Source organism: Vulpes vulpes, chromosome 16 (assembly GCF_048418805.1).
Source record: "Vulpes vulpes isolate BD-2025 chromosome 16, VulVul3, whole genome shotgun sequence".
In the NCBI taxonomy this organism is placed as follows: Eukaryota; Metazoa; Chordata; class Mammalia; order Carnivora; family Canidae; genus Vulpes; species Vulpes vulpes.
The window spans coordinates 24599530-24626884 of NC_132795.1; the positions used below are offsets into that span (position 1 = coordinate 24599530).

The window sequence follows — 27355 nt, forward strand, 5'->3', positions numbered from 1 at the left end:
GAAAATCATAGTTAATAGTTAGAGGATGTAAGCAAGAATATGAATTTTATAATCTGAAATAAATATTCATCCATTTTGTCATTTATTTTTTTAGGAGTTACTATGAAGCCAATGATGTTACTTCAGCTATTAACATAATTGAAGAAGCTTTCTCAAAACATCAGGGCCTGGTCTCCATGGAAGATGTTAATATAGCAGCTGAACTATACATTTCTAACAAACATTATGACAAAGCTTTGGAGGTAGGAACATGTATTAAGTTTCTCTGTTAGATTTTGGACACATTTCTGCATTTTAGAAATTCTTACAAATTGACAATTCCTCACTTCAGTTATATATATTAAACTACTTAGTCCATTTACATGTTATAAGGATTATTTGAATTGAACTGTACAAATCTTTGAATTGTGAAAAGGTTTTTCATATATCTCTATTATATCATGTACTTTTTTTCTCCATTCTTTTAGGTAATTACAGATTTTTCTGGAATTGTGCTGGAAAAAAATGCAGAAGAAGGAACTTCAGAAGAGAATAAAGGTTGTAGTTTCCTCTGCATAGGACAGTGTACATAATCCTCTTGTTTATAATGTGGCATTTTGAAATTGATAGTTAATGTTCTCCTAACAAGTTTAACCAGAAGCATTTTTTTCCATACAGAGATTTCATATCTTTTTCTTGTGAATATTTACTCACAAGAAATCTTTTTCTTTTTAATAAAATGTTATTTATTTATTTGACAGAACACACAGCAGGCGGAGTGGTAGGGAGAGGGAGAAGCAGGCCACAGGCCCCACCTCCTCACCCCCATGGAGCAGGGAGCCTGATGTGGGACTCCATTGCAGGACCTCTGGGATCATGACTGACGGCAGCTTCTTAACTGACTGAGCCACCCAGGCACCCCATAAGAACTCTTTTTAAAAAATTGTTTTCGGGATGCCTGGGTGGCTCAGCAGTTGAGCACCTACCTTAAGCTCAGGGTGTGATCCTGGGTCTAGGGATTGAGTCCCACGTTGGGCTCCCTGCATGGAGCCTGCTTCTCCCTCTGCCTGTGTCTTTGCATCTCTGTGTCTCTCATGAATAAATTTTTTAAAATCCTTAAAAAGATTCCTATTTTCCATCCCTTTTATTTCTCAATACATCCATTTGAACATGGCATTTCTCATTGATCTGGGTCTTTTTTTTTTTTTTTCTATAGTAAACCTGACACAGGAAAATACAGAAGAGCAATATATTAGGATAGAAGAGGTTTCTAGAAGCATAATTTAAGTAAACACCCAGAGGAAAGTGTGTTTAGGCTGAGATCATAGGGTGTGGGAGCACTACTTGGTATGGACAGGATTAGATAGGGTACTTTGGTTGAGGATCTTGAGTATCAGGAGTGGTATGCATGGAGTAGGAATTGGAATGGCATGAAAGCATGAATTAGGGCATCTGAAAAACTGCCAATTTTGATAGTTTTCTTGGACCTGGCCTAACCTAGAGCCAATTCTCAAATTGTTTTGCCAGCCATATTTTCTTCAAGGTCTTTCTTTCCAAAAGTTAGATTCCTGTTGAAAATTATTGCTTTCCTTTGTCTTGAAAATATTAAGGAAAAATTGAGTTATGTTCAGGTTTTAGTTATAGATTTATTAGTCATTTTGATGTCTAATATATTTTGCCATGTTTCGTTGATCCACCCTTCCTTCTTTACTTTCTTAATGATTTAGCATGTCTAAATTCAGGAAACCTCTTAACATAAATCAATGATATGTCACAGTTTAAGCAATGGTGTTTGTCTTAGTATATAAAATAATGGTGCATTTGAAATTTGGCATCTTAGAGTTTGATTAAATAACTTTAAAGATAATGTCCAGAATCCCTACTTTCTTAATTACTTAATTACTTAATTACTCTACTTAATTCCTTTGATTTCTCAGGACTTTAAAAATTGTTTTACTATAATGAAGTTTTAGAAAACCACACAGTATTTATTTTATCCTTTTCTTAGTCTCCTTATCATAGAAGCCTGAAAAGAGGCTTTTGAATTAAAAAAGAGTTCATATATCCTTGTTGGCCATTTTTGTCTTTCTCTTTCTCTCTCTCTCTTTTTTTTTTCTCTGTAGTTTTGATAGAAGGTATGGGAGTTTATGTAAGTTTCAGATTAGTGGATAAACTGTTAGGAAAAGAATAGGAAGGATAATTCCTACCAAAGGACAGATGAAGGAAGTAACCTAGTGATAGAGTTGGTCACATTAGAATGGACTATGGAAGCAATTACCCTGAGTGAAGTAAATGAGATCTTACGTAGAAGATACAGTTTGCTTCATTTGCCCACTTTCTAAGCTTATATTTTGGAACCACTTTTTGTGTGTCTGATCCAAAGCTGGTGAGAATGTTACCTGCAGTATACCTGATGGTGTGCCAATAGATATCACAGTGAAGTTGATGGTCTGCCTTGTGCATCTCAACATCCTTGAACCACTTAATGTAAGTAACATTAAGATCTGCACTTGAGATACTTCAGATCAAATTCACACTATTTTCTTTAGATGACAAAAAATTGTAAGTTTACCCTAAATTTCACATTTTCAATAACCAGGAAGTCACCATAAGCATCAAAGTATTTGTGAATATTTTATAAAAATTGAACAGGGCTTATAGTAATTTGTTCTTCTTTTAAAATGAGAACAATCCAGAGATCAGAATTTGATATTGGGCTTTTTAGAGAGTTGGTAAATTCTGACAGCTCTTCTCTTTTGTCAACTTCAGACTAAGTATTTCACTGAATAAAAAAATTTATTGGGCATATACTTTGCAGACCGTAGGATAAAGTAGTAAATACAATATATAAATCCCTGCCCTCATGGATCTTTTGTTCTAATGGGATTAAATAGATAATAAAATAAGTATGTAAAATATAGGATGTTAGTTGGAGGTAAATACTCTGGGAAAAAAAATTAAACGAGAGAAGGGGAGTAGCAGTTGTAATTTTAAACAGGGTGGTTAGGAAAGGCCTCTCAGAAAAGGTGACATTTGAATAATGACAATTATCAGCAGACACAGAGGCTCTGTAGCTTGGGTATGTTTGACTTGGCAGAGGAAGAGCACAGCAGGTCAGCATTATCTTAGCACCTGCCATGTCTGCTATAACAGGCCTTCAAAAGTAATGTGGTAAATGAGTGAATGATGGCAGTATGAGTTCTTTTTAATAGAGATACAGAACATGAATAGAAAAATTATTATTTAAACCTGTTTTCATGAAGTCCTGCTCTAAAGGGCTTGCCTCAGATAACTAATAGATATGATACGCATGTTTGTAATGAATGTTTGACTGCCAGCTTTTATTTTGGGGTCTAGCCTCTCTTGACCACACTAGTGGAGCAGAATCCTGAAGATATGGGAGACCTCTATCTAGATGTTGCTGAAGCTTTTCTGGATGTTGGTGAATATAATTCTGCACTTCCCCTCCTTAGTGCACTAGTCTGCTCTGAAAGATACAACCTTGCAGTAGTTTGGCTTCGGCATGCAGGTAATAATTTTTTGTGGAAGGGAGTAGTTTTAATCATATAGGCAGGCAAGAACTTTCCCAAGATGGCAGTGATTATTTTAAAATATTAATGTCTTGGTGAAAGTAAATTTCTGGTTTCAGGACAGTTTTTGAAAGTCAGGTTTTTCGTTTGCTTGTTTTTTGAGTATAGTTGACATACGGTGTTACATTAGTTTCAGGTATACAATATTAGTGATTCAACAACCTTACGAATGTCAGGATTTTAAATTGTTTTGGTATGCCGCCGAGTGATTTCCCCCACACTAATGCTTTGGAAAAATGATTCACTTAGGGGTACCAGAATGAAGTAGGACTAACATGCCTGTGTTAAAAATAACTTATACATGTCTTTTATCTGTCTTAACCATTGGCTCTGATTTCTGGGGTGCAGTCTAATTTTTAAAGAGTTTTTATGAGTTTATATTTAGCACGTTATTTTTGAGAAAAACGTTAATGTATTTTCTGTGTTCTCTGAGCTGCAGATATGCTCAAGATTGGGTAATATGTATAATTTCATTTTATTGTATCTAAATTTACAATAATCTGGAAAAAAGTAGAAAAAATAAGAGAAACAACTAAATTTCTTAAATGTACAAAAGCCAAAAATACTCTAGTAGCATTTTGTATTGAATCCACATAAAAGATGCATTAAAATTTGAATAGTTTTGGTCTAAAATACTGCATGATGGCAGAAAGTTCTAGTAGTTTTTAAAATATATAATGGTAGAAAGCACTCTAGAACTAGAGAGGCACTGATTTACAGTTTGGGTTATTTTGAGATATATGTCAGATCTGAAATTGCAAAAACACTTAAAGATTACTGTTTGGATGAGTGAACATGAATACAAATGTGATACCATCATAAAAACTTATATTATTTGTGGTATTTGAATTTTAAAGATCTGAGCAAGGAGTTGGGAGTTTTTATTGCCTATTAAAAAAGCTTAACCTAAAGATGACACTCAGCAGAGTTGAGAAATTTGAGATTTAAGAGAGCAATTAGAGGCAAAAGTACTGTTAGGAGGTAATTGCAGTGAAAAAGAAATGAGATCAAAAAGGCCTAAATTAGTGTTGTCACTGTTACAGTGGAGAGAGTTCAACTGTTGGGACTTAATGATTAATTGACATAAAGTTTGAGGAATAGAGCCCAGTAACTCCCCTTCTGAGAACTTATCCTGAGGAAATAATTGAATGAAATGAGGGGTGGTAGTTTATATTTGGGATCACAAAACCCAGGAACCTGGGTTAGTAATAAAAAGTAATAAAAATGAGTGAAATGGGTGAGTGAAGAGGCCCAAGGCTAGAAGGGAGAACTGGGGAATCCTCTCTAAAGGATGAGGCTGTTTCTCAGCATAGGCTGATGTGCCATTTGGGAACAAGAGACACACTGTTGCCAAATCTAGATTTTTTGAAAGAATCCAGTAATTTGGGAGTTCTAAAAATCCTAATTTTAAAAAAATGTAGACCATGTATTATTTTTAATAGCACTGTGACTTAACAAAACACATCTGTAGGCTAAATTGGTTCGCCAGTTTTTAAACTATGGCTTATATACATGAAAATTTTTACTGCAGTGTTATTTATTAGACTGAATATTTGGAAATAACGTAAATATCAGATGATGTGGTTAAATAAATAATAGGTTGAATGTTCTAACCATTCAAAATGGTAAGGAAGATGTGAGAAGTGTTTAAAGCTTAATGCTAAGTGAATAAAGCAAGAGACCAAAGTTGTACATCTATGTTGATTACATCCTTGTAGCCATTTGGATTTAGTTAGAGAAATTGATAGATTGATCAATCAGTAGATGGGAGATTAGAAGGGATAGTTGTTTTGAAGTACTGAAATATGCATTTCATTTTGGTTACAATTCTTTTTATATTGCTGTAATGTTTCTTTAATTGGAAAAATAATTTTGGCAAGCTTACAAATCTGTAGATCATATTTTTGCTTTATTTTAACATAATAGAATGTTTAAAGGCCTTAGGCTATATGGAACGTGCTGCAGAAAGCTATGGCAAAGTGGTTGATCTGGCCCCCCTTCATTTGGATGCAAGAATTTCACTTTCCACCCTTCAGCAGCAGCTGGGCCGTCCTGAGAAAGCTCTGGAAGCTCTGGAACCAATGTACGATCCAGATACTTTAGCACAAGATGCAAATGCTGCACAGCAGGTAGGCTCTGTCACATAAAAGGAAATTTTTTCTTGGTGGATTATACTTTTGAACTTTTTCCTCCATTAAAGAGGTCTCTACAGCATATATCCAAAAACTTAATTTTAGCTATCAAATTCAGTGTTTTTGAAAAGTGATTTTGAATCTTAAGTTTCAGCCTCTTGTTAGACATTGTAAATTATAGTTTCTAAAATATTAGATCTTAAACTGTGAAAGATCATAAAGCAAATGTTCTTAAGGTTGATTTCTAAAATAAAACTTGTCTGTGCAAACAAAGCAACTTTGAGAAAGCAGTCTTGTCACATTATCCTGTTTATTTATTTAGGAACTGAAGTTATTGCTTCATCGTTCTACTTTGCTGTTTTCCCAAGGCAAAATGTGTGGTTATGTGGACACTTTACTTACCATGTTAGCCATGCTTTTAAAGGTGGGTAGTGGTCTTTCTGTATATTAGTATTGTTGATTTTTTAAAGGTTTAGAATTTGATTTAAACATAGATTATAGCTGTTTTGAAGAATATTCATTGGACCCATAGGACTTTAACCTGATCCTAATGTATAAAGCAAAATTGCTGAGTTAGTTTAAAAATGAAAATATATTTTAGTTTAGAATTAAATATAAAAGAAACAAAAATTATCATGATTAGGATTTAAATAAAGTTTGGGTAAAAGTTTTTTTAACTCACATTAAATTCATTACTATTGCCAAAACTTGACAAAATTGGTGGTTTTGAATGTGATATTGCTTGAAGTACAATTATCTGATAGAAATCGACCGAGAATCTTGCTAAAATATAGATTATAGCTGTTTTATAACTGTTCTACTCTATTAAACTTTTACAAATGAAAGTCAGATATAGACAGAAGACTTAGAGGTTAATGGTATGTACTGTTGGCCTTTTAACAACATGGGGAAAAAAAGAACAAGATGGAAATTATGGGCACCAACCCTAACACAGTTGAAAATCCATGAATAACTTGATTTCCTAAAAACTTAACTACTGATAGCCTCTATTGACTGGAAGCCTTACTGATAATGTGAACAGTTGATTAACACATATTTTGTATTTTGTCTGTATTATATACTGTATTCTTACAATAAAGGAAGCTGGAGAAGAGAAAATATTAAGAAAATTAGAAGAGAAAATTCATTCATAGTATTGTACTATAAATAATCTATGTATAAGTGAATCTGTACAGTTCAAACCTGTTTTTCAAGGGTCGGCTGTAATTGAAAGCTTACATGAAAGTGTAAACTAGAGTAAGTGAAATAAAATCTTTGCTAGTACATATCTAGAAAAGTGAGAACCATAGCATAACCAGTTATGTTTTTAGACACTCCTATGTGCTAAAATTATTCCCTTTGCAAAAATGTTTTCCACATGTGACATCATTTCTGAGTCTTGCATTTTTGCAGGGAAATAGGTGTGTGTGTGTGTGTGTGTGTGTGTGTGTGTGTGTTATAAATTAATGTCAGTTGCCTTCTTTTTCCCCTACTAAGGTGCGATCTCAATTCCTCTGGTAAAAAAATAAGTCTATTCATCCTCTTTTAAGTGTTAAAATACACGATAATTTGGCGTCTTTTTTTTTCCTAAAGAGGATTTTAGGCACACTTGCAGTACTTGTGACCCATAGATTTTCTTTTTCTTCTTCTTTTTTTTTTTTTTTTTTAAAGATTTTATTTAATTGAGAGAGTGCATGTGAGCAGGGGGAAGAGCAAAGAGAGAGGGACAAGTGGACTCCGTGCTGAGCACAGAGCTTGATGCAGGGCTTAATCCCAGGACGCTGAGATTATGATTTGAGTGGAAAACAGATGCTTCACTGGCTGAGCCACCCAGGTGCCTCCCCCATAGATTTTCTTTAAAAAATTATATGACTGAAGTGCCTGGCTGGCTCAGTCATAGACTGAGTCAATAGAGCATATGACTGTTGATCTCCGGGTTGTGAGTTTGAGCCCCATATTGGGTGTGGAGATGACTTAAAATCTTAAGAAATTATATGACTAAAAAATCTCAAATTATCATCTTTAATTCAGGTAGCCATGAATAGAGCCCAGGTTTGTTTGATATCTAGTTCCAAATCTGGAGAAAGGCATCTCTACCTTATTAAAGTGTCAAGAGACAAAATATCAGACAACAGTGACCAAGAGACAGCAAATTGTGATGCAAAAGGTAATTACATTCATTTGCTTTATTATATAATATATATTATTATTTATTATATAATTATATTTTTGGCTGAGTTGAAAAATACTCATGAAGTATCACCTGTTAGTAATCTAATTGAAAATATACCCTTCTACCCTTCTCAAATAAAATGAAATTTTCTATCCAGATTCCTTAAGTATAGTAAACTCATTTGATGTTAAAAAAGAAAGGTTAGGTTATGTAACTAACTTTTAAAAATTAAAAGGAAAACATCTTGGATCTTCCTGTGAAAAAACTAAACAGAACTTCTGACTTTTTAAGAAGAAAATAAACCTTATTTTAAGAAATTTGTGAAGATTAGATCACAATATAAATTATTATATTTGTCCAGTAACTTCAGTTACATTTCATCCTCTATTAAATTCACTTTTGGCAAATGTAGCAATAGTCATAGAAACTCTGAAACTAAATTGTTTTGACCCAGTCTCAAGTAATATGACTTTAAAAGGCATCAATTTTTAGCTGGTAATGCATCAGGTTATTTTTGGGTCAGGTTATTACTCAGAAAACTTGAAGTCTAAACTGCAGGTTTCAGTCTAGCAGAAAATTATTTCATTGTTAATTAATTCAACAGACATGTTTTAAGTAATTGTTACTTAAAGGCATGGCAGTGTACCATGGGGTAGGATTTTAGAATCCAGAAGAACTGAATCTCTATAAGCACATTATAAGGAACTAACATAAGCTAGGTTTTGAAGGGGAGGAGAGTCCGGAGAGGAATGAGGGTCAGCTGCTCGTAAGCTAGCCATAAATGCCCAGAGCCCTACCATCTCTCCAGTCCATAGGTTCTGGGCCCACCCGAAAGGTAGACTCTCTGCTTCATGTGTTTAAGACTATATTTCCTTAAGTTATATTTTTCTGTATATGTGATCCTGCCTGATTTTTTCTTTCCATATTTTTTTATTTTACGTTCATTGTTGGTTTTTCTTAGGCTCGTAAGGTTTTTTATGTTAAGTTCATTTCTTCATGGTGGGGATCACATTACACTGGTGTGTAAGGATAAGGTGAATGAGGCCTCCTTAATGTTACATGCACCTTTGTACTCTGATTCTTTCACTCAGCATTTTGTCACAGATGTTTTCTCGTGTTGCTGTCTTCCCTTAATAGCTGTTCATAAGGAATGTGTAGTATTCCATTGGATAGCAGTTTCATGCTTTGCTTATTCTCTTATTTTTGATATACAGTTGCTTCTGATAATTTTCTTTTGTAGATAATCATGTAGTGAGCATATTCATCCCTATATATGTATCCTTTTTTAAAAAAGATTTTATTTATTTATTCCTGAGAGACACACAAGAGAGAGGCAGAGAGAGAGAGGAGAAGCAGGCTCCTCGCAGGGAGCCTGATGTGGGACTTGATCCCCAGACTGGGATCATGCCCTGAGCCAAAGGCAGATGCTCAAACCACTGAGCCACCCAGGCCTTCCTATGTAGCCATATCTTTGACTTTATAGGATAGATTCTCAGAATCCTGGGTCAAAGACTAAAAAGTTTTTGTGGCTTTTGATTGTTCTCAGACAAGGCAAAATTTTTAGGGAAAAGTAGTTCTGAGGTAGAGAAAAGATAATTGAGATTATAAAAAGATCATAACAGTCTGAATCTCAAAGTATGAATTTTAAGTCCTTTGCTAAGCAAACATTTGAATGTCTTGTATGTGTAGAACCCTATATCTGACTTCAGTCATGGAACACAAACTTATTCTGCCCTGGAGGACCATATATCCTAGTGAGCTCCGAGAGATATAAATGAAGTAGCTAGGCTTGGTAGCAGACAAATCCAAAGTAAGAATTACCTGCAATTGCAGATTGTTAGGCAGAGCAGAAAGAGTGGCTAGTATTGAAGGTAGTGTAAACAAGCAGCTTCATTGTCAGAAGAGTGTTGGCAAGAATTCAGGCCCGTAGAACTGTGGTTATTAAATTTAACCTTAAAATTGATCATATGAATTTTTCTAATACTGCTGTTTCTGAAAAACAGTGTCCTGATTTTCACTGGTATCATTTTAGCAATATTTGCTGTACTTACAAGCGTCTTGACAAAAGATGACTGGTGGAACCTTCTGTTGAAGGCTATATACTGCTTATGTGACCTGTCCCGATTTCAAGAGGCTGAGTTACTTGTGGATTCTTCATTGGAATATTACTCATTTTATGATGACAAGCAGAAACGCAAAGAACTAGAATACTTTGGTCTTTCTGCTGCAATACTGGACAAAAATTTCAGAAAGGCCTACAACTATATCAGGTGACTTTCCAATAACTTATTTTAGATTCTTTGAAATAGTATTTGTATTTCCTTTGACTTAGTCTCTCATGCTCAAGAGTAAGAAGTTGTTTTATTTTAACTCTTGTTGCTTATGGGTTAATTTACGTCATTGGTGATTCTCAGAGGCATGCCTTCTCATGTATTTATTTGCCTCTTGTGCCTTAGCTCCGCATTATAAAATGGATATCATAATACTCCACCTGAAAGGATTATTTTGAAGGTTAAGTGAATTATTTATAATGTCTTTTAATAATATCTGGCACACATTATTAGGTATTATTCACTGTTCATCATACTGCAGTTGTAGGGGCAGCAGGGAAATGGTGAAACTTAAACCGCTTGATTCTTTCTGGTTTAAATAAAAGTTTTGTGGAAAAGAACAAACAAGATGTAGAAATACTAACTTCAGCATTTTCTGGGAAAAATCTTTGTGTAAATGTTTCTGCTTAAATAGATTGAGATAATCTGCTTTTCTGTGGAGGATTTTGCGGCACTGAAGGATTTCATTCTTAGAAATCAAAAGTTTTTCTTTTTATGTGATTTCTTACCCTCGCCCTCTTTCTGCGATTTTAGGGTAATGGTAATGGAAAATGTCAATAAACCTCAGCTCTGGAACATTTTCAATCAGGTTACCATGCACTCCCAAGAAGTGCGACATCATCGTTTCTGTCTTCGCCTAATGCTGAAAAACCCAGAGAATCATGCCCTGTGTGTCTTAAATGGACACAATGCGTTTGTATCTGGTAGTTTTAAGCATGCACTCGGTAAGTGTCCTGGACATGACTTTGTCAAGTGTGGATAGTGTGGTGGTTAACAGCTAGTCCTCGAGAGCAGGATACCTGTGTTTATATAGCAGCTCCCTCATGACAAATTATTGTACCTCCCCTGTGTCAGTCTCTTTATCTCTGAAATGGAGGTAATAATTGGACCTTACCTTACAGATTGTGAAAATTAAATGAGTCAATCTAAAGTGTTAAAAAATGCCCTGGCACATACAGTAAATAAATCGCTTATAAGTATTGGCAACAATGATAATAATTAATTCTAATATTATTTTCCTCTTGAAGCTTTGGTTTCAGAAAACTGAAGTAAGTCCTAGTTCATTTTAAAGGTCAATAACTCTTCCTGCTTAGGCTTGATTTTTTTTTTCTTTTTTTCAAAAAAATTTTTTTTGATTATTTATTTATTTATGATAGTCACAGAGAGAGAGAGAGAGAGGCAGAGACACAGGCAGAGGGAGAAGCAGGCTCCATGCACCAGGAGCCCGACGTGGGATTCGATCCTGGGTCTCCAGGATCGCGCCCTGGGCCAAAGGCAGGCGCCAAACCGCTGCGCCACCCAGGGTTCCCGATTTTTTTTTTTTTTTCTTAAGGGAGCATGCATGAGCAGGGGAGGAGCAAGAGAGAGTGAGAGAGAATCTTAAGCAGGCTCCACTCCACACCCAGCATGGAGCCCAACACAGGGCTTCTTTCTCATGACCTGAGCCAGAATCAACAGTTGGAAGTGTTATTAACCAACCAAGCTGCCCAGGCACCCTGGCTTGTTTTTAAAATAATTTTCATTTATTATGGATGTTTTGCCACCTGTTTTTAATCTGCTATAATACAAAAAAGGATAAAGATTTGCTGAGGGGCGCCTGGGTGGCCCAGTCATCTGCCTTCAGCTCAAGTCATGATCCCAGGGTCCTGGAATTGAGCTCCATGTCAGGCAGTCTGCTCAGCGAGGAGTCTGCTTCTCCCTCTCCCACTTCCCCCTGCTCGTGTTCTCATTCTCTCTGTCAAGTAAATAAATAAAATCTTAAAAAAAAAAAAATTGCTGATAGTTTGTTCCTTTAGGAGTTAAGTATGTCAAGATTTATTTACATGGTGCTTGCTAATATAATTAAGCTCAGGAAAAATTAATTACTTAATTTTCTGTAATAATCAGAAGCAAACAAGTAGAAAAATACCTGGGCAAATGTTTAAACTTAAAATGAGGCATGTATCTCTTGCTGCCAAAAGTTAGTGTTTACTTCTGAATAAACTGGGATATTGGCTATTTAATACTTTAATGTTTCTTCACGTATGGCTGGTATTTTTATAATTGTTCAGTAGGTAATCTTGAACATCAGGTGTTGAGACTGTCCTCTACTGTTTGTGCTTTTTGGAATTGTTTGTTTAATGTTAAGAAAATGTAAAATAGAGATTTAGATTGTTTTCTTATATTTAAGACCTTTTATAGAGGGTAAAAATAGAAAAGTCCAAATGGTAGTCTACCATCTGTGCTGCTGAAGAGATTCAGAGGTGCCATTCCTTCTGGCATAGAAGCTAGAAAGAATGGAGGTTTTTATCTGTGTGATAAATTATAGGTCATCCCTTTATAAGAAAATTTTGCTTAAAAATTTGCTTAAATTCCCCTATCTCATATACTTAAGCTTTTGACATGAAATAATTGCATTTATAGAATACATGGAAACAAGGAAAACATCTTTTTCTCAGGAAAAAGAAAATAGTGCTACTTTTGAGGAAACAATACCCATAATCTAAAAAACAAAACAGAACTATTTTTCTTTTTCTCAGCTCCATGATCCAGCATATTTGAATTTATAAGACAAATCGATTAATTTTACAAAAGAATTTGCCAAAAGACACATTCCCTTATTTCTTTTATTTTTTTATTTTTTTTTTCCCTTATTTCTTTTAAAATAGATTTAAGGTCATAAAATACATTGTGATCACAATAAATTATTTTGGAACTATTACTCTACATGGAAATGTCTATCTGTGCCTAAAAGAAAGATACTTTTAGTTGCTCATATTTAATCTTTGTAGTCAGGATACATTTATAGGTAAATCCTCCTAATTTTATCATATCTTATACATTGTTTTTAAATTCAAATTAAGGTGCATCTGGTTGATATTTTAGAAAGCACACTTTGCATATGTAAAATCAGTACCATTTAGCCATAAAACATATTTGAATAAGTCAATAAATAAGGAAATATGCTCATGTCATACCATCTGACATGATCTTTTTTCAGGACAATATGTGCAAGCCTTTCGCACCCATCCCCATGAACCTCTCTATAGCCTCTGTATAGGCCTAACGTTTATTCACATGGCATCTCAGAAGTATGTATTAAGGAGACATGCTCTTACTGTGCAGGTAATGTATTTGGATTTCTCATTACTTGGTTTTATGTTCTTTAAAAGTGAATATACTTAATGCTTTTAGAATATACTTAATGCTTTTAGTGTCCTGCTTCAAAAGTAACATCTGCTTAGTATACACGTTGAGAATTCCCAACACCTCCTTGTGTTCAGCACTCATGCACTCAACCTCTAGTAGTACTATTCTAGTAGCCTGCTTATGTAGTCATGGCTAAGACTTATGTAGCCATGTAGAAAGCGGACATAGCCAAATAATATAGAAAGACGACACAGGAAAAAAAAAAAAAAGACACAGCAGAATCTGGATGCTTCCTTATACTCTGGAGCCCCCTGAGGCCTTCAGTTTTCTAGGTCCTGAAGATTGATTTATTATAAATCTGTTTAAAAAATATATACATACAGGGACGCTTGGTGGCTCAGCAGTTGAGCTTCTACCTTTGGCTCAGCGCGTGATCCCGGAGTCCTGGGATTGAGTCCCACATTGGGCTCCCCACAGAGAGCCTGCTTCTCCCTCTGCCTGTGTCTCTGCCTCTCTCTCTCTGTGTCTCTCATGAATAAATAAATAAAATCTTTAAAAATAAATGAGAAAAAATATATGGATCCAGTAATGTATGAATATGTGATTATGTGACTATTTCCTTACAGCATCAGCATTGTTAGTGTTAGCATCACTAACAAATTGGTCTTTTAAAGCTTTCTTGTTGGTTCTTACAGCAATTTGAAATTAGTCTTTTTATTTTGTTTATTTTTCTTTATAGATTGTTTTCTCTAATAAGAGTATAATCTCCAGGGGCACCTGGGTGGTTCGGTTGGTTGGTTAAGCATCTGACTTTTTTTTTTTTTTTTTTTTTTAAGATTTTATTTATTTATTCATGAGAGAGGCAGAGAGATACAGGCAGAGGGAGAAGCAGGCTCCCTGCAGGAAGCCCAAAGGGGGACTCGATCCCGGGACCCCAGGATCACACCCTGAGCTAAAGGCAGACACTCACACACTGAGACTCCCAGGCCTCCCAAGCGTCCGACTCTTGGTTTTAGTTCAGGTTGTGATCTCAGGGTTGTGAGGTAGAGCATACTTAGGATTCTCTCTTCCTCTGCCCCACCCCCCACATGCACATTCGCTTTTTTTCTCTCTCAAAAAAAAAAAGATATATTCCCAAGAGATTAGGGAGTCTCTGTTTTGTTCACTACTGTATCTATAAAACTTTTATGTCATTTTTATGTTTATATGTTTGATGCATGTAAAGACACGTTTTTTTAAGTAGTTATGAAAAGAAAGAAAATGTTGGCTTGAATGGAGTGGCAGGATTAAGTAAAGGATTTTTTGTTTTGGTTTTTAAAGTAAAATGGTTAAAAAGAAAGCCTAAGTTCAAATGTTAATTGTTAAAGATGGATATTGAGGTTCATTATAATGTACTCTTTTGAATATTTGAAAATTTTCATAATTTAAAGTAAAAAATTAAAAACCCAGAAATTCTCCTTTTCTTGGGTATTTATTTGTGGTATTTGTCCATTTCTTGCTCTATGCTTTTTTTTGTCTTAATGGATACTTTTGCTGTATTAAGTAATGGAGGATTGTTTGTAAGTCAAAAAAATACGTAATGAGCACCCAATGTGCTGGGAACTGAGGATATAGCAATGAGTATAGAGGCAGAATAATTCCCTGCCCTTATGAAGCTTATATTCTGATAAATATTGATGGGAAGTTTTGATGGATTGACTCATTATTAAATACTTAAAATAATGTAGTTTTTTGGCCTGGTAGAAAAAAAATTTATATACTTCAAAGTAATTTAGAAGCTAAATTTCAAACTAGAGTTAAACAGCAGTTTTTAATCAGTTGGAGATAGAGATTAAACAACAAGAGATTAGCGTATGGGAGTTTGTTGTCCTAATCTCTTGTACTTTTGTGTGTTGAACATTTTCCATTAAAAAAAGTTTCTAAAAACAAGTTTTATTAATAACATGATTCTTAAATTGTTTTAATTTCTTATGAACCTATTTATGCAACATGACCATAGTTAATTTCCCTTTGGAGTACTTAAAAACAAACTAATTTCATGTTTTACTGCCTTTCTTACCTTTATATTATACTATGAAAGTAAACCTTTTATGATTTCTTATATCTATATTTAGTATTTTATAGACAGTGTATATTTGGGCCCTTAGTGGATGATGTGATAAAAATATTAGAAATATCACATTCTTAATACTTTTGTCACATGCTTTTGCTTCTGTTTCATTAAAAATTGTCATATTTTTGCAGTTTTTATATTTGATTCATATACCTAAGAGATAAAATGGTTATCCCCATTACCTAGTTTTTAAATCACTAGTTATTTGAATAGCATTTCATAGGTCTCCTAAATTTGTTAATTTCTTAAAAATGCAACAGGTAACTCATCCTATTATTGTATCAAAAGACCTGCAAGTTTATTCGGGTTGTAACATTTCATCTGGGATTACTATTCATTCTCAGATTTTTGTAGTTTATCATCTTAAAATATGAAGTTTCGATATTTCTCTGAGACTAATAGTTTATCGGCTGTACTTAACAGACAACCGTAATTTTCACTGGCGTAGAGGTCAGCCCACATAAGTGGGCTCTTTTATTATGCAAAATGTGTGATTTATTTAGTGAACATAATTATTTTTATCTCTAAAATGCTTTAATTCTAAAGAATCCATTAATTTTTATTATTTATTTAACGAGGAAAAAATTTGTGACCATTTATTAGAAGAAGGCAGATCCACCCAGGGAATAGTTGCATTTTATATTCTATACTCACAGGTAATACATTTTTATTTCATTACTTAACATAGGACACTTGCACTTCTGCAGTTTGTAACTTTCTGTGGCTGGTAACTTGAAGCTACATTAAAGAGGAAAATGAATGCAGGAGAAGGTGAAGCAAGTTACTTTTTGGACACTGTGACACACATGGAGCCTGCATTAGTACAGCTGTGCTCTGTAATAATCAGTTTTTCCATAAAGTCTGAGTCAGAAGCTTTCAGGGGGAAAAAAATTGGGTGGGTTAAGAATTCATTAAGGTCCTGAGAGGTGACTAACAAAAAGATACCCTTTACCCAGAAAAGTTATAGTCAAGTGAGTTTGTCCCTGAGAAGAAACCTTTCTAAAATTATCATTGTCATTATAAGGGTTCAGATTTTATATTTTGCTCAAGTTTTTAGACATCTTGAATCAAAAAGTTTATTGGCCTGTAATGTCACAAAAGCCAACTTGGAACCTTAAAAAAGAACTCCTGTATTATGAAAGATTATGGATCTTTGATGTAAGATTATAGATTACAGATCTGTGACTTTGGCTTTGTTTTGTGTGACTGTTTTTGTCCTTAGGTTAAAAAAAAAAATCTTTTATATCTTCAGAAGAGTTCTTGACTACTCTGTGATGTGACACTATGCTGCAGACATAGGTTCTTTTAGGATCAGACTCTTTTTTTAATATTTATATCCTGTACAGAATACACATATACAAATATATTGGTACAAATACATACTTGTCAAATCAGTATAATACTGAATTGTTGATCTCTTTGGTAGGGCTTTTCCTTTCTTAATCGATACCTCAGTATCCGTGGGCCCTGCCAGGAATCATTCTACAACTTGGGCCGTGGCCTTCACCAACTGGGGCTGATTCATCTTGCGATCCACTATTATCAGAAGGCCCTGGATCTCCCTCCACTTGTGGTAGAGGTATTGTATGGTTTACTTTTTTTTTTTTTTTTAAGATTCATTTAATAGAGAGTGTGTATACACACGTGAGCAGGGGGAGGGTGCAAAGGGGTGTGTGTGTAGAGAATCTCAAGGAGACTTCATGACGTGAGCCAAAATAAGAATTGGTGTTTAACTGAGCCACCTAGGCACCCCTGTATGATTTACTTTAAAAACTGATGAGTCATTTATCTATAGAGAAGTGCAGTTAGTTCACGTTGTAGTCCAGACAGTGAAATAAATTACATATTAGAGTGTATTTTCTTTCTTTATTGAATGTATTTACGTAATTGTGTTCAGTAACAAGTAGATCTTTGGCATTCTGGCCTTGTGACCTGATCAGCAACCATGTGGACATACATAACTTGTGGTTATGACATTTCAGTTACCTTAAGGTAGCCCCTGTGGTTTACAGGTATGAGCTGGGAGACAGAAAGCCGGAGTATTGGTTAATATAGTTCACTGTTCATTTTCAAGTTCACATGTAACTAACATATATTTCTTTATAAAGATGAAAGACCAGTATAAATTTTCTTTTAAGATCATGTTAAGATAGGATAAAGTGTTGCTAATACTATGATAATCTATGTTTAAAGTCTAATTCTTATTTTAATTTCTGAAGAAAAAGTATTTTCATTGTTAAATTTTTTAAGTTGCACTTGTAATCCTCACTCCTCACATACCCTCACAACTGTTTTATATTACCCTTGTTCAACGTTAGTCATTAAACAATACATATTTTTATAGTTATGCTGATGAAATGTATATACTTTTGTGTCATTTCATACATACCTTTAGGTATTGCTTCTTAAGCTTTATAGGCATCATTTTCATTGTTGCAGATATTTTTACAGTTGACTCCAAAATTTTGTATTGGGGAAGATTTAGAAACATAGATCTAACCTATTCCATTGAGTTCATTGCTTTGCTATTTAAGTAGGACGAAAGGTAATAATACCCCTAGGGTAATTACTATGACTAATTTAGTGTATGCCTTCCTATACCTATCCTGTAAGTGCCTTTTTATTATATAGTACAGGTATTATTTTTTCCCATCTGGTCATTTGTGTTATTATTTATGTCTTTTTAGTTGTGTAAGTTTTACATTTTTTAATGAAATCCTATCTATTAACTTTTTCCTTTCTAGTTCCTACTTTTGCTCTTAAGAGGGCCTTTCCTTTTTTCTTTTTTTTTTTTTTTTTTAAAGATTTATCTATTTAGTCATGAGAGACACAGAGAGAGGCAGAGACATAGGCAGAGGGAGAAGCATAGACATAGGCAGAGGGAGGGTGTGGGACTCGGTCCCAGGACCCCAGGATCACAACCTGAGCAAAAGGCAGATGTCTGCTCAACCACTGAGCCACCCAGGTGCCCTAGGAGGTCCTTTCCGTTTTTTGTTTTCTTTTTTTTAGGAGGTCCTTTCCTATCCAGGATTATATTATTATATTATTCAATTATAATTTTTTTCTTTTATGGTTTCATTTTTTTAATCCTAAATTCTTAATTCATCCAAGCTCATTCAGCTTGTGAGACTTTTTCTTTAACTATTGGCTAGACATTTTAAATCATTTAATAATGCACTTAATTTACAGTGATTACTTAATATTACAATGATTAACTGAGTCAGCATTACCTGATAAAAATTTAGGTCCAAGGTATATGCCTAGTTTTATTTTTTTTAGTATCGTGAATTTTAATATTTGAATGCTTACACTTACGAAACAGTATTTTCCATAAAATTGTCCTGGTTGTCAGTCTGAAATACAACTCAGTCATGTATCTTTTCCTCCTAGGGAATGGAAGTTGACCAGTTAGACTTACGAAGAGACATTGCCTACAACTTGTCTCTCATTTATCAGAGCAGTGGGAATATTGGAATGGCTCAAAAGCTTTTGTATACCTATTGCACTATATGAAGTACAACTGAGAAAGAAGCATGGTGCTCTGTGTGTGGACCAATATTTTATAAGGGCTTAATATTAACCCCAAAATGGAAATGACAATTTCAGAATTATCTGTGTATTTAATTTTTCATATGTGATAATGATCTTTTGATAGATAAGCAAAATTATTCCTACAAGAATTTGTATATTGTTCTGTCATTTTCTTTTAATATTTTTTAGTAAAATTGTCCCCAAAGATGAAATGGAGAATGTTAACCTTTAAACCAGCTTGGGGTTGAATATGCTGATTTTTTACTCTTCATTCATCTGTGCATTCAGAACTATATGTTAAACACCTATGTACTAGGCCCTGTGATGGGTGCTTGGAATACAATATTAGGGCAGAAATGACCTCTGAGTACAGTTCTTTAAATACAGAATTTGCATATTCAAACTTGAATATATATTCATTTGAAGGAGATGTTTGTTGCATTTCTGCCTACATTATCATTGTTGAGTCATCCAACTTATTCGTGCCCCGTTGCTATTGCACGGGCAGTTTCTCAAATACATAAAAAGGAAGTTGCTTACTAAATGAAAGATGAGTTAGGACTCTTTCTCATATCAATACAAGTATGTAATTAATTCACTTAGCTCCTCAGATAACTATTTGAAATGGTTATGTAGTAGAAAGACACATAATTGAGTTATTAATATTTTACTTTTCACCTGCATGTATCTTTGTTGTATAGATCGAGACCTGGTAGGCTGGCATAATTCAGAACATCCTGTTCTGAAGCAGATAAAAAAAAATGCATTATCAATGTTGGTGGCTTTCTGACAAAAAAATAGAAAAGAGAGGACCACATTCAGTAACGTGACATAGTTTGCATTTCAAGATCACTAGGAATGTAGGAAGGCTAGGTATATGGATAAAGTATTGCTATGATAAACTACGAAAACTAGATTAAACTTTTATTAAATATGATATGTTCTTGAATCTAAATAACAATACTTTTAAGATATAACACTGGTCTACTAACATCCTTTGAGAGTTTCTTTTTAGGGGAAAATGCTGTAATATGTGTGTGGATTATAAGACGTAGTGTCATTGTGAGAGGAAAACAAGTATGAGACTTAATGGTCAAAGAAATACAGCGAGGGCTTTGTAGGAATTCTTATCACCCTTTACACTGTATACATAACTTTGTAGTTGAAAAGCAAAATTTGTATATAATAAGTAAATGTATCATGCATTCTGTGTGTATTTAAATGTGTATATAATTTAAATAAATTCTATTTTTATAATTAAAACAGTTTCACATGCTTATATGTTTTATTTCATGCCATTTGTGGTACTGATAAAGCTAGTATCTTTGAATCTCGTGAAATTGAGTATTCTATATTGAGTTCTTTTGACTTAAACTATGCTATGAAATAAATAAATAAATAAACAAACAAACAAACAAACTATGCTATGACTCCAGCTGAAGTGCTGAACAGCCTTGCAGGAAACTTAACTCTCTCTAGCAGTATTCTAAGAAAAAAAGTTGACATTGCATGAATTTGTTTAGCATTTAAAAGCATAGCTACCATTTTCTGAGTGTGCCAAGCACAGGGCTGGGTACTCCAGATAGGTCTCTGCTCCTCTCAGGGAATCACCTGCAAGGTCGGTATTATTGCTGATCTTATCGCCACCTTATAAATGAGAAATTAAATGTCATGTTCAAGATCACTAGCAAGCTCCTTCACAGGAACATACTTATTCTAGCTCAGAGTAAGAACATAAAAATTGAGCGTGTTTATTTTAGAAAGAAAAAGAATAGCTGTTATTTTTTTCTGTCCACTAGGCCTTCAACCTATTAAAAAAGCCCTGTAGTAAGTAAACATCTTTGGAAGTGTCTTTCAAAAAGCTGATACTTTCTTACCTACCATCCTCACTCCAGCCAGGGGATGCTGACAGCCACTTCACACAGTAAGACTTTTTTCTATTGGTCTCAGTTGATTAATAAACTGAGCGTCTCCCACTCCAAGCTGGGCCAATCAGGAGTTTCCTCGCTCCGTCCTTGGGAATTTAGAAGTGAGATGGGGTTTTTCTGTAGGATTGAAACATGAGCGTTTAGAGGACATTTTCTGCTTTCCCGGTGGGCTGACTAGCAGTTAACCCCTCCCACTGAGCAAGAAAAATAGAATCTATGTATCAAGCAGGGCTGGGAGATGCAGAGGAAACTCCAAGGGTTCCTAGAGATTTTCCGGTTCCCATTCCTGTCCTTTCTTTCTAAGCTGTATTCTTACCCATGGGTTCTTTGTATAAGATTAACCCAATTCTACAATTCCGCTTTTTTCTTTTTTCTTTATTCATAAGACAGAGAGAGAGACAAGGCAGAGGGAGAAGCAGGCTCCATGCAGGGAGCCCGACGCAGGACTCGATCCAGGACTTCAGGGTCACGCCCTCGGCTGAGGGCGGCGCTAAACCGCTGAGCCACCCGGACGTCCTGATTTTTTTTTTTTTTTTTTTTACAATTCCACTTTAAAATTTAGATTGGCTGGAATTTTTCTGTTATTTGCACCAAAAATAGTCCTGATACACAATCATTCCATCTTCGTTTCCGTTTAGCCTTCGTGCTTTCCCGCGGCTTTCTTAAGGCCGGGCGGGCGGGGAGCCACCGGGCCGCGTCGCGAAGTCGGGTCCACAGGCGGCCTCCAAAGCTCCGGGCCGAGCGGGGCTGCGCACGTGGCCGCGAACCGGGCGGGAGGGCGCGGTAACGCAGAACCACGCGCTTTCCCCGGGGCCGGAGCCCAAGCCCGACGGCCAATGACAACTTTTGAGGCGCCCCGAAGAAGCGGTCCAACGAGCGCCTGGACGCGGGGAGCACGGCGCACGGGGGCAGCCCCTGGACACGGTGCCCCGGACCTGCTCAGTCCTCCCGGGCACGGGGCCCTCGGCGGGGACCTGGGGGAGCCCGGCCCCCGAGCTGGCGCCGCGGAGTCCGCGAGGGCGAGGACGGGGCAGCGCACGCACAGCCGGCGGCCGGCAAACGGGCGAGGCACACGCCGGGACAGCGGGAAGCAAGCTGACTGACGCGACGGATCTCGCAGGCCCGAGGGGGGGCCCGGGCCCGGGGGCGGGGGCGGCGGGGGGCGGCGGCGGCGACATCCTCCGGGGAGCGCTGCCCGGGCCTGGGGCCCCTCAGCCCCTCCCGCCACCACCACGGCGGGCGGGGGGGGGGGGGGGGCGTCGGGTCAGGAGGGGCGTCGGGGCGGCGGCGGCGTCGGGTCAGGAGGGGCGTCGGGGCGGGGGCGTCGGGGCGGGGGTGGCGGCGTCGGGTCAGGAGGGGCGTCGGGGCGGCAGCGGCGGCGGCGGCGGCGGCGGCGGCGGCGTCAGGTCAGGAGGGGCGTCGGGGCGGGGGCGTCGGGTCAGGAGGGGCGTCGGGTCAGGGGGGGCGTCGGGGCGGGGGCGGGGGCGGGGGCGGCGACGTCAGGGCGGGAGCCGCGGGCCTTGGTGGAGCCCCTGCAGCGACAGCTCGGCGGGAGCGAAGGGCGGGGGCGGGGCCGGGGCCTCCAAGCGCCGCGACGCGGGAGGCGGAGCTGAGGCGGCTTTACCAGCCGCAGGTGCGAACACGTGCGCGGCGAGAAGAGAAGGGGAAACAGTCGGCGGTCCGAGCTGATGACGCCCAGTGTGTAGCTGCTGAAACTAATCCGGTGGGAAGGTCGGGAAAATTGTCACCAGAAAAAATGGAAACTTTAAGAGGAAGAAACCTCGGGAGGAAACTGGAGGCTGCAGAGCGGTGTGCACGGGAAGTTCTGTGCGGCCGCGGCCGGATCTTCGAGACGCGTTCGTTGTGGACGTGTTCGGCGGCCTGGTTGTCATCCCGCGGGAGCAAACCATCCCTGCAGTGATTTTTTTTTTTTTTTAAGTTTTATTCTTTACTTTTTTAAAGCCACTTGCGTGCCCGCCGCGGGGCCCTCGCCGCACCCCCGGCGCAGCGCTGCTGGCTGTGGGCCGAGCCCATGACGCGGTCTCTGCAGTAGGTGGCAGCAGAGGCCTGCAGGTCCGCAGGTGGAGCCCCTCATTTCATTCTTGGGGCAGTTACGCCAGCTTTTAACATTTTCCCCCCAAAAGCTTACGTTTTTTACCTGGGTAGGAAGAAGTCAGCACCCTCTTCCAGGCTTCGGCAGTCCCCGTCGGCGTGCGGGGGCCGCCGGGCCCTACGGGGTTTCCCCCTCGACCCCCGAGCCCGGCACTGCCCGGCAGCCACCGGGGGACCTCGCACGCCCTCGGGTTTCTGAGAGCACCCGGAAGTGGCCCGCGAGGGAAGCCGGCCAGGCCGAGGGGCGGCGGGACCGCCTACGCTTTAGGCGAGGGAGGCGGGTGCTCGCGTCGACGCCCCGAGGAGGGCCCGGCCCGGAGGGGGAAGGGCGAGGCCGGCAGGCGCCGTGGCCCTCGTGGCGCCCCCTCCCCGCCCAGACGCTGGGAGAAGCGTCTTCCGAGTGACTTGCTTCACGGCCCAGGCCTGTCCTGTCGGGTGGAGGCGCCGGCGCGCTTGGCCCGGGTGAGCCGGGGTGAGGCCGACACCTGCCCCGCCCGGGCCGCGGGGGGAGGGGCCCTCAGCACCCCACGAGGCGGGGGCAGGCCTGGCTCCACGCCTATTTCCCGGAGGGGACCGACGCCCCGAAGTACCCAGGTGGCTTCATCCGAGTTACACAACGGGACGGAGTCTTCCTCCTTTCTCTCCCCTTCCCGCCGTTTTCCTAGAGGGTCCCTGGGGGCCTAGGAGCCCGACCCAGGGGCTTGGAGCCGCCGGAGCTCTGCGCGCGGGGCCGGATCCACCGCACGTGGCGCCGTTTGTCTTGTCGGCGACCCACGCGGGAGGAGCTCAGGCTCGCCCCTGGGGTGCAGCAGACCAAGGGGCGGACCTCCCGCCGCTGACCGAGGTCGGTGGAGCCCCTGCCGGCGGCCCGCACTGTCAGGCTGTTGTGCCCAAGATTGCGAATCCCAGAAAACCACCAAGGAGCCGACACGGCCGCAAGTACATGAGGGTTATTAGCTTGGGTCCAAGTATCCCGACACGGGGGAGCAGGGACTCGGACCCCAAGGGGAGTTACAGCTGGGTTTCTGTGGGCTGGTCTAGGGGATTTTCAGAAGGGGTGGAGGGATCTCCTAAGCTGTTTCCATTCCCATACCGGACTTTCTGTCAAGGGCGTTCCGAGTTCAGCTCTTACTCACAGGGGCCGGAGATGGCTGTACCTGTGCTAACGCTAAGCTTGAGGTGGAATGGCCTTAATTTTCTCAGTCTCCACAAGGTGTGCCCGCCTGCCCTCCCAGACGACTCTACTGGCTGTGTGAGGACACCTGCGTCCCCGCTGGAACGTATTTTTCCCCCAGTCGGCAGGTGGGAAATGGCTGTTGCATTTGTGTGCCGGGAAGGTTGAAACCTACCTTGTTACATGCTTACAGACCTTTCAGGATTTCTTCTTTGAATTGCTTTTGTTCCATCCTCTGTCGATTTTTAAAAAATAATTGGGCTTTATTTGTGTTGTCGAATTGTAGGTACTCTTTATCCAATCTGGAATTAAGTCTTTGTCACTTGTCTTTTCACTTCATTTTATGCTGTCTTTTTGTAAGACTCAATTTTTTTTTTTTTCTTTCATAGCCGATAGGAAACTTCAAAAGAAAATGTTTAGGGAAGTGAGGAAAATCCTGGAAAATCCAGCAGGGTTCTTAGGAAGATCCCAGGAGAAGGCAGCCGGGCCCCCTCGCCACCCGGACTGACAGTGTAGGGAACAAAGGAGGGCCATGGAGGCAGTCTGGGTGAAAGTGAGGTTCTAGGAGCAGAAAGTGGGTGCTGGGGACCAGAGAAGCAGCTACGGGAAATACGGCTAGGCTTCTCCGACACAGAGGCAGAGGTGGATGTTGAAGGATTTACAGGGCTCTCGTTTGACATACTGTAAAAGGTAAAAATACAGAAAGGGCGCCTGGCCCCCACGCTTGGCTACCTAAGGGCTTCCTAGCAAACCTTGGCTTTGCCTTACAACACCAGTGATTCTAGTTTCCTCATGAAGCAGACGACTTTTCTAGGACGAGTCAAGAAGTTACATGTTGGGGATCCCTGGGTGGCGCAGCGGTTGGGCACCTGCCTTTGGCCCAGGGCTCGATCCTGGAGACCCGGGACCGAGTCCCACGTCGGGCTCCCGGTGCGTGGAGCCTGCTTCTCCCTCTGCCTGTGTCTCTGCCTCTCTCTCTTTCTCTCTCTGTGTGACTATCATAAATAAATTTTAAAAAAAAATTGTTACATGTTGTTAAAGGCAGCGTAGACGGGGTGGGGGGTCGAGTACCAGCAGCTGTGGACCCGGTTCAGGTCTCTCAAGAGGCAAGAGAAACTCTTGAGGTTTTTCATTTTAAAAAAAAGTACTGTTTCAGGGTGCCAGGCTGGCTCAGTTGGAGGAGCATGCAACTCTTGATCTTGGGCTTTTGAGTTCGAGCCCCCTGTTGGGTGCAGAGATTACTTTAAAACAAAATCTGTTAAAAATACACACATATTATTTCAATACTGACCTTTGATTGTTGGTGCTACTTGTATCTTGTTTGTGTGATTTTTGCTTATCTCCAAATCATGTTGGTGTTCTCTATGTGTTTTGGGTTTCTTTATCCAATTTATCAGAACCAAAAATAAATAAACCAAAACCCAAAGCAGTTTGCTAATTTTGCCCACCGTACACCTAATGCCTCTGGCAACTGCAAATCATTCTCTAGATCTATGAGTCTGCTTCCTTGTTTTGTTTTTTTTTTAGATTCCAGATATAAGAAAAATCAGTGTTTGTCTTTTTCCATTTGACTTATTTCACGTGGCATAATGCCTTCAAAGTCTATTGGTGTTGTAACAAAAGGCGAGGTCTTATTCTTATTGATCGCTGAATACCACATTTTCTTTGTCCATTTATTGATTGTTTCCATATCTTGGATACTGTAAATATGCTTCAGTAAATATAGGGGTATATGTTAAAACAATTGAGTGTTTTTTGTTTTCTGTAGGCAAATACCCAGTAGTGGAATTACTGGATCATAGGGTATTTTTATTTTTAATTTTTTGAAGAACCTCCATACTGTTTCGCACAGTGGTTGCAGCAGTTTGCACTCCCACCAACAGTGCACGAGGGGTCCTTTTTCTCCACATCCTCACCAACACTCATTATTTCTTTTTGACCCCAGTCATCTGACAAGTGTGATAGCTCATTGTGGTCTAGATTTGCATTTCCCTGATGATAGTGGGATGTTGAGTATTCTTTAATGTACCTGTTGGCCATCTACATGTATGTCTTCTTTAGAAAAATGTCAATTCAGAGCTTCTGCCCATTTTTTAACGGGATTTTTGTTAATGAGTTCTCAGTTCGTTATATATTTTGCATATTAACTCCTTGTCAGATCTATGATTTGCAAACAGTGGGTCACCGTTTCACTCTCTCATGGTTTCCTCTGCTATACAGAGGTTTTTCTTTACGTTTTTTTCTGTGAGAGAGCATGTGTAAGCAGGGAGGGGGGCAGAGGGAGGGACTCTCAAGCTGACTCCATGCTAAGCATGGAGCCACTCCGGCTCGATCTCACCACCCTGAGATCATGATGGGAGCTGAATATAAGAGAAACTCAACTGACCAAGCTGCCCAGGCGCCCCTGTACAGAAGCTTTTTAGTTTGAAGTAGTCCTACTTGTTTATTTTTGCTTTTGTTGGTTTTGCTTTGGGTATCAGATTTAAAAAATCATCACCAAGACATCAGTGTCAAGGAGCTTACCTCCTACGTGTTCTTCTAGAAGTTTTATGGTTTTAGGCCTTACGTTCAAGTCTTTAAATCATATTAAGTTAGTTTTTGTGTAAGGTGTAAAGTCCGATTTTATTCTATCGCATATGGCAGCTTATTTACTTATTTTTTTAAGATGTATTTACTTATTCATTCAGAGAGAGAAAGAGGGGCAAAGACACAGGCAGAGGGAGAAGCGGGCTTCATGCAGGGAGCCCAACACAGGACTCGATCCCAGGTCTCCAGGATCACACCCTGGGCTGCAGGCAGCACCAAACCGCTGTGCCACCGGGGCTGCCTGCATGTGGCAGTTTAATTTTCACAGCACTAGTTAACAAAGGGACTGTGTTTTCCCCATTGTACATGCTTGTTGCCTTTGTTATAATTAACCATATATGCATGGGTTTATTTCTGGACTCTGCATTCTGTTCCATTGATCTAAATGTCTATTTTTATGGTAACACCACACCGTTTAATAACTCTGGCTTTGTAATCTATTTTGATATCAGGGAGCATGATGTGTCTTCTTTCTCAAGATTGCTTGGGCTATTTGGGATCTTTTGAGGTTCCACGCACATCTTAGGTTTGTCTATTTCCGCGAAAAATGCCATTAGAATTTTAAGAGTGATCGCATT

General features: G+C 39.0%; 1 protein-coding gene and 1 long non-coding RNA gene across 2 annotated transcripts in view; both read left to right on the forward strand.

Annotated features, from left to right (window-relative positions):
• The window catches only part of GTF3C3 (general transcription factor IIIC subunit 3), a 36931-nt gene extending 16691 nt beyond the window's left edge, over positions 1 to 20240 (forward strand). The window contains exons 7-18 of the mRNA XM_026002622.2: positions 95 to 242; positions 468 to 537; positions 2363 to 2466; positions 3337 to 3508; positions 5496 to 5698; positions 6024 to 6125; positions 7733 to 7868; positions 9907 to 10144; positions 10739 to 10929; positions 13185 to 13309; positions 16873 to 17025; positions 18837 to 20240. Of these exons, the coding sequence (XP_025858407.1) occupies positions 95 to 242; positions 468 to 537; positions 2363 to 2466; positions 3337 to 3508; positions 5496 to 5698; positions 6024 to 6125; positions 7733 to 7868; positions 9907 to 10144; positions 10739 to 10929; positions 13185 to 13309; positions 16873 to 17025; positions 18837 to 18959 (1765 nt within the window). The 3' untranslated portion in view covers positions 18960 to 20240. The remainder of the gene's footprint in view (positions 1 to 94; positions 243 to 467; positions 538 to 2362; positions 2467 to 3336; positions 3509 to 5495; positions 5699 to 6023; positions 6126 to 7732; positions 7869 to 9906; positions 10145 to 10738; positions 10930 to 13184; positions 13310 to 16872; positions 17026 to 18836) is intronic.
• Positions 20241 to 24220: 3980 nt separating this feature from the next.
• Positions 24221 to 27355, forward strand: part of LOC112922910 (uncharacterized) — a 38163-nt gene continuing 35028 nt past the window's right edge. Inside the window, exon 1 of the long non-coding RNA XR_011997712.1 lies at positions 24221 to 24319. This is a non-coding gene — a long non-coding RNA (uncharacterized lncRNA). The remainder of the gene's footprint in view (positions 24320 to 27355) is intronic.